Source organism: Oncorhynchus keta, chromosome 12 (assembly GCF_023373465.1).
Source record: "Oncorhynchus keta strain PuntledgeMale-10-30-2019 chromosome 12, Oket_V2, whole genome shotgun sequence".
In the NCBI taxonomy this organism is placed as follows: Eukaryota; Metazoa; Chordata; class Actinopteri; order Salmoniformes; family Salmonidae; genus Oncorhynchus; species Oncorhynchus keta.
The window spans coordinates 31,000,354-31,015,848 of NC_068432.1; the positions used below are offsets into that span (position 1 = coordinate 31,000,354).

General features: G+C 41.5%; 1 protein-coding gene across 1 annotated transcript in view; it reads right to left on the reverse strand.

Moving 5' to 3' along the window:
* tenm1 (teneurin transmembrane protein 1) overlaps positions 1-15,495 on the reverse strand; it is a 214,180-nt gene that overhangs the window by 15,926 nt on the left and 182,759 nt on the right. The window contains exon 23 of the mRNA XM_052458010.1: positions 7,922-8,076. Coding sequence (XP_052313970.1) covers positions 7,922-8,076 — 155 coding nt within the window. The remainder of the gene's footprint in view (positions 1-7,921; positions 8,077-15,495) is intronic.

Consider the following 15,495-nt stretch of genomic DNA (forward strand, 5'->3'; position numbering starts at 1 on the left):
AGCAATGAGGTGTGTAGTAGGTTATATGCCCAATACATTTATCACTGCATATTGGCTATGCTTGAATTGCCTTGCCAATGTTGTTCTTCTCAGACCATTGTCATATTATGAGGTATATAATCAAACTGGTAATATATCACCACTTGTATTACTTATGAGCATACATATATAGTTGAAGTCAGATGTTTACATACACTTAGGTTGGAGTTATTAAAACTCGTTTTTCAACCACTCTACAAATTTCTTGTTAACAAACTATAGTTTTGGCAAGTCGGTTAGGACATTTACAGTCGTGGCCAAAAGTTTTGAGAATGACACAAATATTAATTTTCACAGTCTGCTGCCTCAGTTTGTATGATGGCAATTTGCATATACTAACAGAATGTTATGAAGAGGGATCAGATGAATTGCAATTAATTGCAAAGTCCCTCTTTGCCATGCAAATTAACTGAATCCCCCAAAAACATTTCCACTGCATTTCAGCCCTGCCACAAAAGGAGCAGCTGACATCATGTCAGTGATTCTCTCATTAACACAGGTGTGAGTGTTGACGAGGACAAGGCTGGAGATCACTCTGTCATGCTAATTGAGTTCGAATAACAGACTTGAAGCTTCAAAAGGAGGGTGGTGCTTGGAATCATTGTTCTTCCTCTGTCAACCATGGTTACCTGCAAGGAAACACGCGTCGTCATCATTGCTTTGCACAAAAAGGGCTTCACAGACAAAGATATTGCTGCCAGTAAGATTGAACCAACCATTTATTTGATCATCAAGAACTTCATGGAGAGCAGTTCAATCGTTGTGAAGAAGGCTTCAGGGTGCCCAAGAAAGTCCAGCAAGCGCCAGGACCGACTCCTAAAGTTGATTCAGCTGCGGGATCGGGGCACCACCAGTACTGAGCTTGCTCAGGAATGGCAGCAGGCAGGTGTGAGTGCATCTGCACACCCAGTGAAGCGAAGACTTTTGGAGGATGGCCTGGTGTCAAGAGTGGCAGCAAAGAAGCCACTTCTCCCCAGGAAAAACATCAGGGACAGACTGATATTCTGCAAAAGGTACAGGGATCAGACTGCTTGAGGACTGGGTTAAATCAATCAATCAATCAATCAATCAATCAATCAATCAATCAATCAATCAAATTTTATTTATATAGCCCTTCGTACATCAGCTGATATCTCAAAGTGCTGTACAGAAACCCAGCCTAAAACCCCAAACAGCAAGCAATGCAGGTGTAGAAGCACGGTGGCTAGGAAAAACTCCCTAGAAAGACCAAAACCTAGGAAGAAACCTAGAGAGGAACCAGGCAATGTGGGGTGGCCAGTCCTCTTCTGGCTATGCCGGGTGGAGATTATAACAGAACATGGCCAAGATGTTCAAATGTTCATAAATGACCAGCATGGTCGAATAATAACAAGGCAGAACAGTTGAAACTGGAGCAGCAGCACAGTCAGGTGGACTGGGGACAGCAAGGAGTCATCATGTCAGGTCGTCCTGGGGCACGGTCCTTGGGCTCAGGTCCTCCGAGAGAGAGAAAGAAAGAGAGAATTAGAGAGAGCATATGTGGGGTGGCCAGTCCTCTTCTGGCTGTGCCGGGTGGAGATTATAACAGAACATGGCCAAGATGTTCAAATGTTCATAAATGACCAGCATGGTCAAATAATAGTAAGGCAGAACAGTTGAAACTGGAGCAGCAGCATGGCCAGGTGGACTGGGGACAGCAAGGAGTCATCATGTTAGGTAGTCCTGGGGCATGGTCCTAGGGCTCAGGTCAGTTGAAACTGGAGCAGCAGCATGGCCAGGTGGACTGGGGACAGCAAGGAGCCTTCATGTCAGGTAGTCATGGGGCATGGTCCTAGGGCTCAGGTCCTCCGAGAGAGAGGAAGAAAGAAGGAGAGAATTAGAGAACGCACACTTAGATTCACACAGGACAAGTACTCCAGATATAACAAACTGACCCTAGCCCCCCGACACAAACTACTGTAGCATAAATACTGGAGGCTGAGACAGGAGGGGTCAGGAGACACTGTGGCCCCATCCGAGGACACCCCCGGACAGGGCCAAACAGGAAGGATATAACCCCACCCACTTTGCCAAAGCACAGCCCCCACACCACTAGAGGGATATCTTCAACCACCAACTTACCATCCTGAGACAAGGCTGAGTATAGCCCACAAAGATCTCCGCCACGGCACAACCCAAGGGGGGGGGGGGCAACCCAGACAGGATGACCACAACAGTGAATCAACCCACTCAGGTGACGCACCCCCTGCAGTTAAAGTCATTTTCTCTGATGAATCCCCTTTCAGATTGTTTGGGGCATCCGGAAAAAAGCATGTTCGGAGAAGACAAGGTGAGCGCTACCATCAGTCCTGTGTTGTGCCAACAGTAAAGCATCCTGAGACCATTCATGTGTGGGGTTGCTTCTCAGCCAAGGGAGTGGGCTCACTCACAATTTTGCCTAAGAACACAGCCATGAATAAAGAATGGTACACATTCTCCGAGAGCAATTTCTCCCAACCATCCAGGAACGGTCTGGTGATGAACATTGCCTTTTCCAGCATGATGGAGCACCTTGCCATAAGGCAAAAGTGATCACTAAGTGGCTCGGGGAACAAAACATCAGTATTTTGGGTCCATGGCCAGGAAAATCCCCAGACCTTAATCCCATTCAGAACTTGTGGTCAATCCTCAAGAGGCCACCGGGTGGACAAACAAAAACCCACAAATTCTGACAAACTCCAAGCATTGATTATGCAAGAATGGGCTGCCATCAGTCAGGATGTGGCCCAGAAGTTAATTGACAGCATGCCAAGGCGGATTGCAGAGATCTTGAAAAAGAAGGGTCAATGCTGCAAATATTGACTCTTTGCATCAACTTCATGTAATTGTCAATAAAAGCCTTTGACACTTATGAAACGCTTGTAATTATCCTTCAGTATTCCATAGTAACAAAAATATTTAAAGACACTGAAGCAGCAAACTTTGTGAAAATTGATATTTGTGTCACTCTCAAAACGTTTGACCAAGACTGTACTTTGTGCATGACACAAGCAATTTTTCCAACAATTGTTTACAGACAGATTATTTCACTTATTTCACTGTATCACAATTCCAATGGGTCAGAAGTTTACATACACTAGATTGACTGTGCCTTTAAACAGCTTGGGAAATTCTAGAAAATTATGTCATGGCTTTAGAAGCTTCTGATATGCTAATTGACATAATTTGAGTCAATTGGAAGTGAACCTGTGGATGTACTTCAAGGCCTACCTTCAAACTCAGTGCCTCTTTGCTTGAAATAATGGGAACATCAAAAGAAATCAGCCAAGACCTCATAACAAAATGGTAGACCTCCACAAGTCTGGTTCATCCTTGGGAGCAATTTCCAAATGCCTGAAGGTACCACATTCATTTGTACAAACAATAGTACGCAAGTATAAACACCATGGGACCACGCAGCCGTCATACCGTTCTGTCTCCTAGAGATGAACGTACTTTGGTGCGAAAAGTGCAAATCAATCCCAGAACAACAGCAAAGAAACTTGTGAAGATGCTGGAGGAAACAGGCACAAACGTGTCTATATCCACAGTAAAATGAGTCCTATATCGACAGAACCTGAAGGCCACAATTAAGAAGCCTCTGCTCCAAAACCGCCATAAAAAGGCCAGACTACGGATCGCAACTGCACATGGAACAAAGATCATACTTTTTGGAGAAATGTCCTCTGGTCTGATGAAACAAAATAGAACTTTTTGGCCGTAATGACCAACGTTATGTTTGGAGGAAAAAGGGGGAGGCTTGCAAGCCGAAGAACACCATCCCAACCGTGAAGCAAGGCGGGTGGCAGCATCATGTTGTGGGGGTGCTTTGCTGCAGGAGGGACTGGTGCACTTCACAAAATAGATGGCATCATGAGGTAGGAAAATTATGTGGATATATTGAAGCAACATCTCAAGACATCAGTCAGGAAGTTAAAGCTTGGTCGCAAATGGGTCTTCCAAATGGAAAATGACACCAAGCATATTTCCAAGGGTTGAAAAAATGGCTTAAGGACAACAAAGTCAAGGTATTGGAGTGGCAATCACAAAGTCCTGACCTCTATCCCATAGAATTGTGGGAAGAACTGAAAAAGCATATGCGAGCAAGGAGGGCTATAAACCTGACTCAGTTACACCAGCTCTGTCAGGAGGAATGGGCCAACATTCACCCAACTTATTGTGGGAGGCTTGTGGAAGGCTACAATTTAAAGGCAATGCTACCAAATACTAATTGAGTGTATGTAAACTTCTGACCCACTGGGAATGTGATGAAAGAAATAAAAGCTGAAATATATCATTCTCTCTTGTATTATTCTGACATTTCACATTCTTAAAATAAAGTGGTTATCCTAACTGACCAAAGACAGTGAATTTTTAATAGGATTAAATGTCAGGAATGGTAAAAACTGAGTTTACATGTATTTGGCTAAGGTGTATGTAAACTTCCAACTTCAACTGTAAATAACATGCCTTCTTTATTTTACTGGACTGATTGTCCTACATCTGATGTTCAGTCTCGTCCTCCACCGTCGTACCGTCCCTCAGCTAAGATTGACCTAAAAGGGGACACCGTCTTCGAGCTGACGGCGAACCGAGTCACCGAGTAGGTGGAGTTTGTACTTTCAGCCTGCAATTCTGGGCATTCCCTCAAGCATCCCATTGGTTCCTCTATGAATGCCCCCGCCTCGAGCACTACATGCTTGTGACACTTTTCAATGTGGGTCAAAAGGGAAATAAAAGTATAATCTGATCTATTTCGTCCCCGCCTACCGGAGTCCTCCTTGCTAGCTAGCGGGAGCGGGACTGGTAGACAGTGTCATTCGCTTCTGCCTGCTGAACACCTGCCCTCACCGTCGTTAACAGAACTGTGGGAAAACAGTGCAAGGCTTTATCATTGTTTCTTTTATAGAAATGTTTTCCGATCGACTAGGAATGCCCTGGAGATCGACCACTAGTCCCTTTGGTGACCACTGCTGTAGGGCATATCTCTGCAGCCCTCTCTGAAGGTTAGACAGCCTCAGCATTTGTACAACTTTTGGTGAGAACTTAATAAAGATCAGTGTGTGAATTACAGGGGAGCCAGGGGGGTGCTCAGCTTCCCTGAATTAGACTTTGGGGGGAGTCTCTAAATAATGCTAATTTAACCATTCTCCTATTATTTTAAATGAAGTGGTAAATATGTTTTACAGTGGTAAATATTAAAATAAAGCTTCCAAATGAAACAAACATCTCTGTCATGGTTTAAACAATTTATTTATATGTGGTAGTGCTGTCCACTCCAGGCAGATCACCTGTGTTACAAGTTCAACGTCCATCCATGTCTGAGGACATTGGGAGATGATGTGGAAACTGACCACTAGGGGGAACAGTGAGCGTTGTTACCTTCAAGTAGGTTTCGGTTTTTCCTATGGCGTTGTGGATGGGCGTAAGCATCTGCCTCTGGTTCCAAAGGCTGCATGTTCGAATCCATATTTATGTTTTAAGCCTATCCCAAACCTTAACCATTCGGAGTTAATGCCTAACCTTAAGTATTTGGAGTTAATGCCTAAACTTAACCCTAACCATAACAATTTGGAATTAATGCATAAACTTAATGCTTCGAAGATTTGGAACAACTTCTAAATTTGACGTTTGAGAAACATGGATGAATGTCTAATTAGGACGTGAGACTGTGAGAGCTGGTTGGTCCACTCAGTAATGCATAATTTTGGCCTCAGCTGAGCTCCTTCACACATAGAATTTCATTTGTACTTCCTCGTTTTTGCCATTTGTTTGCCATTCATCCTTGATATATTTCAATGCATTAGATGTATTTGTTGATTTATCATTGTTTGCTTTTGTCAGTCAGCTGTTCAGAGGCTCATTGCTTTGTTTTCCCGGTGCGCGCGGGTACTGGTGTTCTCTGCGCCATCCGTGGCCAGAAGTAGTAGACCATTTATGTAGCTTTATTATTTTCTATCAATGTTTCTTTTCTTTCCTGGATCAGCTGATGACGGTCGACAATTTCACGAGACATCTAGCCTACAGCTAAACACCAATGCGCATCCAATCCATCCAACAAGAACACTTTTTGGTGTTTTGTTACAGATGTCTATTTCGATTCTTCAAATGGTGCGAGTGTACAGTGCATTCAGAAAGTATTCAGACCCCTTGACTTTTCCCACATTTTCTTACTTTACAGCCTTATTGTAAAATTTATTAAATATTTTTTTTCCTTTATCAATCTACACATAATACCCCATATTAACAAAGAAAAAACAGGTTTTTAGACATTTTTTTCAAATGTATTATAACCCCCCCCCAAGGCCCTTCTCCTCCAATTAAATTGTTTATTTAACCTTTATTTAACTAGGCAAGTCAGTTAAGAACAAGTTCTTATTTACAATGACTGCCGACCCCGGCCAAACCCCAACGACGCTGGGCACCGCCCTATGGGACTCCCAATCACGACCAGTTGTGATACAACCTGGAATTGAACCAGAGTCTGTAGTAACACCTCTAGCACTGAGATGCAGTGCCTTAGACCGCTGCGCCACTTGGGAGCCAGATTGCTCAGCTTGGCTGGGTGGTCAGCTCTAGGAAGAGTCTTGGTGGTTCCAAACTTCTCTCATTTAAAATTATGATCTGTGCATCGATGCAATCCTGTCTCGGAGCTCTACAGAGAATTTGTTCGACCTCATGGCTTGGTTTTTGCTCTGACATCCTCTGCCAACTGTGGGACCTTATATAGACAGGTGTGTGCTTTTCCAAATCATGTCCAATCAATTGAATTCACCACAGGTGGACTCCAATCAAGTTGTAAAAACAGCTCAAGGATGATCAATGGAAACAGGATGCACCTGAGCTCAATTTCGAGTCTCATAGCAAAGGGTCCGAATACTTATGCAAATAAGGTGTTTCTGTTTTTATTTTTAAGATATTTGCATGCTTTGTCATTATGGGGTATTTGTCATTATGGGGTATTGTGTGTAGATTTATTATAATTTTTACTAATTTAATCCATTAATGTAACAAAATGTGGAAAAAGTCAAGGGGTCTGAATATTTCCTGAATGCACTGTACATGCAGTTTGGATGCTGGAATTATTTTGGAGTGGACAAACATGCAGAGGAAGCCTACTTTTTAAAGTGATTTGTTTGACAATCAGATTAAAATATCATGACTGGTTGTGTTCATGCCACATTAAAAGGTAATGAATTTTGACCTTTATTATAGGCCCGCTAAAAATATTCCGTGCACACGCCAACCCCTTGAATGTCATGGTGTAGCCTAATTTGCACTCTGATAAAGATGGTTTCCTATGGCAAGGTCTGAGGGCTGAGAATAATTGCTCTCTGAGTCAGGGTGCATCCCATGCCCTATCTGGGCCTCAGTTGCTCATGAGAGCAGGGACAGGAGCAAGAATAAAACTCTCCATTGAGAGGGAGCATTCAGCCGCTAAGGCCAGTTAATCATGGCGGGAACGTCTCAAAGGAAATTTCATTCTCGATATCAAGCCTCTCCATTTTTATAGGTCAGATAGATAAAAGATCTGTCTTTACTTGTTTATTTTTTTTCTCTTGGACATTATTGTCTAATTGCTCATCGCTAATATCAGTTTTAATGCTTTGCTACATTACTTATTGATGACTTAACTGTGCTACTTATATATGACTGTGTATGGATTAAAAGGGAATCGTTGCATGATAAGATCCTTGGAACCAGAGGATGATATCAATCATAGATAAGGGGTAAATAATTGCATTTGAAATACTTTTCTGTCCGTTCAGTCTGCCAGTACTGCCCTATGTAAATGCAAGGCTTGGGATACCATACATTCCTAGCTCACTGTGTGTGTGAGTGTGTGTGAGTGTGTGTGAGTGTGTGTGCCATCTCGTCATCTTACCTGTGAAATATCCATGCGGGCGTCACAACTTAATGGCTGAGTGGAAGTCAGGCTATTGGAACCAATGACAGTTGATATCATTCCTTTTCCATTGATCTTGCGAATCATGGTTCCATCAACAAAGTAGACTAATCCTTGCTTGTCCACTGCAATCCCTGTCGAAGGGGAAGGAGAGACAATGCATGAGCGCACAGCTCAGTATCACAGAAACAGCAGTAACACTTTGTTGTCATAGATGTGATTATTCTGACAATATTATAAGCTTGACATTACATGTGATGACACTTTATGACAACATTCACCAGACTTTGACATTATGGAAGAGACCAGTCTTGTGATAAAGGCTGTTTATAACAATCAAATAGGCATATTATTACTGAACTACCTTCAAAGGGAGAGAATGAAATGCTGTATGTCATCTTTATACACCCATTCATTCCTTATTGGACAATATGCCTATACTGTAGCCTACAGTAGACAACAGTGAGTCTGAATCATGTTTGTTCAAAAACAGTGAATTATGAACTAAAATCCTTCAAAGAACAGCGGGACCAAGATGGTATTGAAACAGAGCTCCCATTAAGGAGTAACAGATTGCAACAGCAGTCTATTCGCTCTCTCATCACATTGTTATGGTGAACAGCCTGGCTCCATGGTGGAGTGAGTGACTACTTTTATCCCTGTCATCAGTCCCCTTTCCCCACAGAGATGTGTGCTGCATGATAATAATAGCCAATTAATTTAATCAAGTGTCTGGGTATTATTTGATGAGATTTGCAATGCAAGTTGGGAGTCTTTAGAGCTCACAAAGCAATGCAGATTCCAGATCACATGCTGCTGGCTGCCGCATTCCTCCAACACTCTCCAATCCCAATGAATGAGGCAGCTTTAATCGTCTTAGAGGAGCTTACATCCTTAAAACCAATTCTGAAATTTAAGTTTGAAAAGGTTCAAGGCAACAATTTGGCTAGTTGCAGCATGCATTGAGCAGCATCCTCTGTAATTGTGTTAATTGAAAAATATGACAAAATAGTCAACACAACAGAGTCCCTTCTCTGCAAAAAAAAAGGATATGGTCAAAGTAAAATGTTAATAAAAAAGTATACTCTTGAGGTTTCAAAGGGTGTTATGAATTTAACGTTTTAACACACTGACCATTGAAAAAAAATTCTATACGTTTGGTAAAAGACCAAAGCCATATTATGGCAAGAACAGCTCAAATAAGTAAAGAGAAAATACAGTCCATCATTACTTTAAGGCAAGGAGGTCAGTCAATCCAGAAAGTTTCTTCAAGTGCAGTCGCAAATAGCATCAGACACTATGATGAAACTGGAAAGGAAGACCCAGAGTTACCTCTGCTGCAGAGTATAAGTTCATTAGAGTTACCAGCCTCAGAAATTGCAGCCCAAATAAATGCTTCACAGAGTTCAAGTAACAGACACATCTCAACATCAACTGTTCAGAGAAGACTGCTTGAATCAGGCCTTCATGGTCGAATTGCTGCAAAGAAACCACTACTAAAGGAAACCAATAATAAGAAGAGACTTGCTTGGGCCAAGAAACATGAGCAATGGCCATTAGACCGGTGTAAATCTGTACTTTGGTCTGATGAGTCCAAATTGGAGATTTTTGGTTCCAACTGCCATGTCTTTGTGAAACACAGAGTAGGACAACAGATGATCTCCACATGTGTGGTTCCCACCGTGAAGCATGGAGGAGGAGGTGTGATGGTGCTTTGCTGGTGAAACTGTCTGTGATTTATTTATAATTCAAGACACACTTTACCAGCATGGAACTATCATTTGTTTTTCAACAGGACAACGAACCCAATACATGCTGTGTAAGGGCTATTTGACCAAGAAGGAGTGATGGAATGCTGCATCAGATGACCTGGCCCCCACATTTAAAAAAAAAACTTTATTTAATGAGGCAAGTCAGTTAAGAAGAAATTCTTATTTACAATGATGGCCTACCGAGGCCAAAACAATCACCCGACCTCAACCCAATTGAGATGATTTGGGATGAGTTGGACAACCGAGTGACAGAAAAGCAGCCAACAAGTGCTCAGCATATGTGGAACTCCTTCAAGACAGTTGGAAAAACACTCCTCATGAAGCTGGTTGAGAGAATGTCGTGAGTGTGCAAAGCGGTCATCGAGGCAAAGGGTGGCTACTTCTAATAATATAACATATATTTTGATTTGTTTAAAAGAAAATTGGTTACTCCATGATTCCATATGTGTTATTTCATAGTTTTAATAAGAAAAAGCCTTGAATAAGTAGGTGTCTCAACACTTTTGACTGGTACTGTATGTGTAGGTTTTCAACTAAGACCGTCGATGTAGGCTTGGGAGCTGAAATGAACAGCTGTGACATACAACAGCCAAATACCTAGTCAGTTGTACAACTGAATGCATTCAACTGAAATGTGTCTTACACATTTAACCCAACTTCTCTAAATCAGAGAGGTACAGGGAGCTGCTGTAATTTACATCTGCATCTGTGGTGTCCAGGGAACAGTGGGTTAACTGCATTGCTTGGGGGTAGAATAACAGATTTTCCCTTGTCACCTCAGGGATTTGACCCACCAACCTTTCAGTTGCTGGCCCAATGCTCTAACCACTAGGATACCTGCCACCCCTACAATGGTTGTGAATGTCATGTCTATCAGGAATACACAACTATGAGGTACAGCACAGTAAATGGATTGCCGTGGCATGGAGAGCCTATAGAATGGACTTCTTTACTATGTTCGTGTGAACAACCTGACAAAACAATTCTGCCATCAATCCTTGTACCACTCAAGGTCAGGTTGAGATATCCAGTTTGAGTCAGGCACTTAGTAAGCCTGGTGGGTTGAACAACACATTCTTACCTGGTCATATCAGGGATTCAATCCAGCAACATTTTGGTTACTGGCCCAACAGTCTAACCACTAGGCTACCTGCCCCCCTTACCACCCAAGGTCAGGTTGAGATATCCTGTTTGAGTCAGGCACTTAGTAAGCCTGGTGGGCCGAAGGGCATTGTGTTGGCTGCTTCTCTGGGACTGGGACTAGCCTTGAACCTATTGGTTTTGTGTCCAGGTCCACACAGTGTTTACATCAGGGCTGGCCAGCCAACTCCTCCAGGGGCGCTGTCTGTCTGCTGCCAGTTATCTCTCATTTAGACTCTGGTCAGGGCCTGAGAAGCCAGGTGATTGGACTCACTCCTCTGACCAATCAATGATGAAATGAACAAATTAAAAGTAATTTCTTTCAACAGTGAAATAAGATTAAACTGAAATCCTACAGATGCTGTGTGTGTTTAGGCTTTCCTGGAAAATGTTAACGTTACTTCAGCAGTCTGAACAAACTCCACAGTCCACATTATATCCTCAAATTTAAGGGCTCATTCTGTTTAAGACACAGAGATACTGCAGAGGATATTTTTAACTGATTGCCAGACATGTTTCCATGAATAATAGAACTCTAAATGCATAATTTAAGAATCCATATATTTCAACCGAAATACTCATGTTCGAACAACATTAGCTTCAATACTACTTGTATAGAGACATACTGTACCTCATCATTGAGCTTAATTGCATGACATATCACCCTCATCATCTAGTTAATTATGCATGATGTGGTCCCGTCATACCCTTCATAGTGTACCAAATAACAGGTTGTCACTAGTTAACACAGCCACAAAGTCAAAATTATGGCTAAACCCTGCCTATTTCATCAATTTCACTTCTTAACATTGGATTTTAAACCTAACCTTAACCACATTGGTAACCTTATGCCTAACAACAACCTTAAATTAATACCCAAAATATGATCTGACTTTAAGGCTGTGTCATCTAGCAGAAACCCATTAACAGAGAGCGTACCGAAATAGAGAGCAGAGCAGAAACCCCCATTGTACATTTGAACTCATCTTAGTTTTATCTAATTAAAATTCCAAAATACAAAACAGCTTAATGTAAATGCAAGTATCTGTGACCTTGGGGGTGAAGCTGTTAATACGCTGGGCAACATGTTTACTTCAAATACAATTTTATTTGTCACATGCGCTGAATACAACGGGTATAGTCTTCATTGTGAAATGCTTGCTTACGAGCTCTTCCCAACTATGCAGAGTTTTAAAATGAAAAATAGTAACACGAGTAACACAAAATACACAAGAATGGAGCTATATACATGGAGTACCAGTACCTGATCAATGTGCAGCTATATACAGTGAGTACCAGTACCAGATCAATGTGCAGGGGTACAAGGTAGTTGAGGTAGATCTTTACATAAAGGCAGGGTAAAGTGAATAGGCATCAGGATAGATAATAATAAGAGTAGAATATAAAACAGAGTAGCAGCAGCATATGAGGTGTGTAAAAGTGTGTGTGTATGTGTGCGTGAGTGTATGTGTGTTCGTTTGTATGTAATGCATGAGAATGTGTGTGGGTATTGTGTGAGAGTGTCAGTGTAGTGTGAGTGTGTATGTACAGTGCCATCAGAAAGTATTCACAACCCTTGAATTCTTCCACATTTTGTTGTGTTACAGTCTGAATTTAAGATTTTGTGTCACATGCCTACACACAATACCCCATAATGTCAAATTTGGAATTACGTTTTTTTCCCCGAAATCTTTACAAATTAATAAAAAATGAAATGCTGAATTGTCTTGAGTCAATAAGTATTCAACCCCTTTGTTATGGCAAGCCTAAATAAGTTCAGGAGAGGAAGGAAACTGCACAGGGATTTCACCATGAGGCCAACAGTGACTTTAAAACAGCTACAGAGTTTAATGGTTGTGATAGGAGAAAACAACACTGTAGTTACTCCACAGTACTAACCTAATTGACAGAGTCAAAAGAAGGAAGCCTGTACAGAATACAAATATTCCAAAACATGCTTCCTGTTGGTAACAAGGCACTAAAGTAATACTGCAGAAAATGTGGAAAGATAATACCCTTTTGTCCTAAATACAAGTGTTTAGGGCAAATCTAATATAATCACTGAGTACCACTCTCTAAATGTTCAAGCATAGTGGTGGCTGCATCATGCTATGTGTATGCTTGTAATCGTTAAGGACTGGGGAGTTTTTCAGGATAGGAAATAAATATAATGGAGCTAAGCACAGGCAAAATCCTAGAGGAAAACCTGGTTCAGTCGGCTTTCCACTAGACACTGGGAAATTAATTCACATTTCAGCAGGACAATAACCTAAAACAAATCTACACTGGAGTTGCTTAACAAGACAGTGAATGTTCCTGAGTGACCAAGTTACAGTTCTGACTTAAATCTACTTAAAAATCTATGGCAATACCTGGAAATGGGTGTCTAGCAATGATCAACAAACAATATGAAAGAGTTTGAAGAATTTTGAAAATAATAATAGGCAAATGCTGCACAATCCAAGTGTGGAAAGCTCTTAGAGACGTACCCAGAAAGACTTAAAAGCGCTTCTACAAAGTATTGACCCAGGGGTGTGAAAACTTATGTAAATTAGATATTTAAATATTTAATTTTCAATACATTAGTAAAAATGTACAAACACATGTTTCACTTTGTCATTATGGGGTATTGTGTGGAGATGGGGGAGTAAAAATATATATTTAATCAATTTTGAATTCAGGCTGTAACACAACACAATGTGGAGTAAGTCAAGGGGTATGAATAATTTCAGAAGGCACTATTTAGCCTTATGAGTGTGCATAGAGTCAGTGCAAGATAGGGTAAGTGCAGATAGAGTTTGGGAATCATTTAATTAACTATTTAGGAGTCTTATGGCTATTTAGCAGTCTTATTGCTTGGGGGCAGAAGCTGTCTCGGAGCCTGTCGGTCCGAGGACTGATGCTCGCTTACTGTTTGCCGGACGGTAGCAGAATGAACAGTCTATGGCTTTGATGGCTGGAGACGTTGGCAATTTTTCGGGCCTTCCTCTGACACCGCCTGATATAACGGTCCTGGATGGCAGGGAGCTCGGCCCCAGTGATGTTCTGTAGTGCTTTGTGGTTGAGGGTGCTGCATTTGCCATACCAAGTGGTGATGCAGCCAGTCAAGATGCTCTCAGTGGTGCAGCTGTAGAACTTTTTGAGGCCATGTTGACTACAGCTCCATCGATGTGGATGTGGGCATGCTCTCCCCTCTTTCTCCTGTAGTGCACGATCAGCTTCTTGGTCTTACTGATGTTGAGGGAGAGATTGTTGTCCTGGAACCACCCTGCCAAGTCTCTGACCTCCTCCCTGTAGTCTCATCACCATCAGTGATCGTCAGTAAACTTGATGATGTTGGAGTTTTGCGTGGCCAAGCAGTCGTGGGTGAACAGAGAGTACAGGTGTCGTGGAAATTCATACTGAGACTTTGTCATTTTTTCAAACAATCATCTTTATTTAATATGAATTATTGTAATAATGAGACTAGTCAACCCCACAGTCTTGACTGTTGGGCAGAGTAGCCTAACCTTTACACAAATGCAGAGTTCTTTATATAGCTGACACTAAGAATGCTCAGTCATGGTTGGTTCCACCCCTCCCATGCAGAATAGGGCATCATAAGCAACTCTGAGTACATCATGTCGTTATCTGCACGGGGTTGTTTTCTTAACCCCAACCTGGCTTAGGTTCACCGTTATAAGGATTCTTTTGAGACAATGAGGGATTGTTCTATTCCTAAGCTATCTCTAGTAAAATAGATTTTTGTCAATGTAATGCAGTCTTTAACTAATTTGTCAGCTCATTCCATCTCTAGTGACCATACGCCTAGATTATCTGCAGGGAACTAGAGTGGAGACCATAAAAACACAGACACTAGTAGGACAGAAATGTCTTACTATTAGTTAAATATTAATTGTTAACCATTAATATCATATAGATCAGGTAAAGATGTAATTTTTCTATCACACAGGAGTTGACTAAGCACACATGCCTGAAGGGCCCCCGTGTTGAGGGTGAGCGTGGTGGAAGTGGTTGGCTACCCTCACATGTTGGATATGAGGATTAGTTCCAGTTTTAGAGGCAGGAATACTAGAAATGCTGGGTTGGAGCAAATCTAACCACTTCTTTTGATTTATGTGATGCTGGAAGTATTGACCACTACTACCTCAGGTCTTCTCCAGTTTCCACATATTGAGAGCAACTTTAGGATAACAGTAGGGGGAGAATTTTTACTGTGTCTAATATTTAAAGCTCTCTTATACTCCAGGTATATTGTTTGCGGTAGTTGCATTGCTGTAGTGTTCGCACAATATTTTTTTCTATAGTCATAGTGAAATATATTCAAAGCATAATTTTAAATGCAAATATACGTTTTCTATGGTAGAAAATATATATGGAACACTGACACTGTTACCTGATACCTATGCATATGAGAGGTCTAAAAGTAGGGCTAAATAGATTAATCATCCAGATATGATTAAGCCTTCTGTAAATTAATCATGTCTAGGTTACTTCATTGAATCCTTGACCCCCAAACATCGGCCTGGTGAGTTAAATCCACTGCTGAACGAGAGAGACCAAATAATTTATGGCACAGACAAAAATAATGCTACTTCAGATGCCAGGAGTCCAAAGCTATTACCCTGGGTATCATGTAAC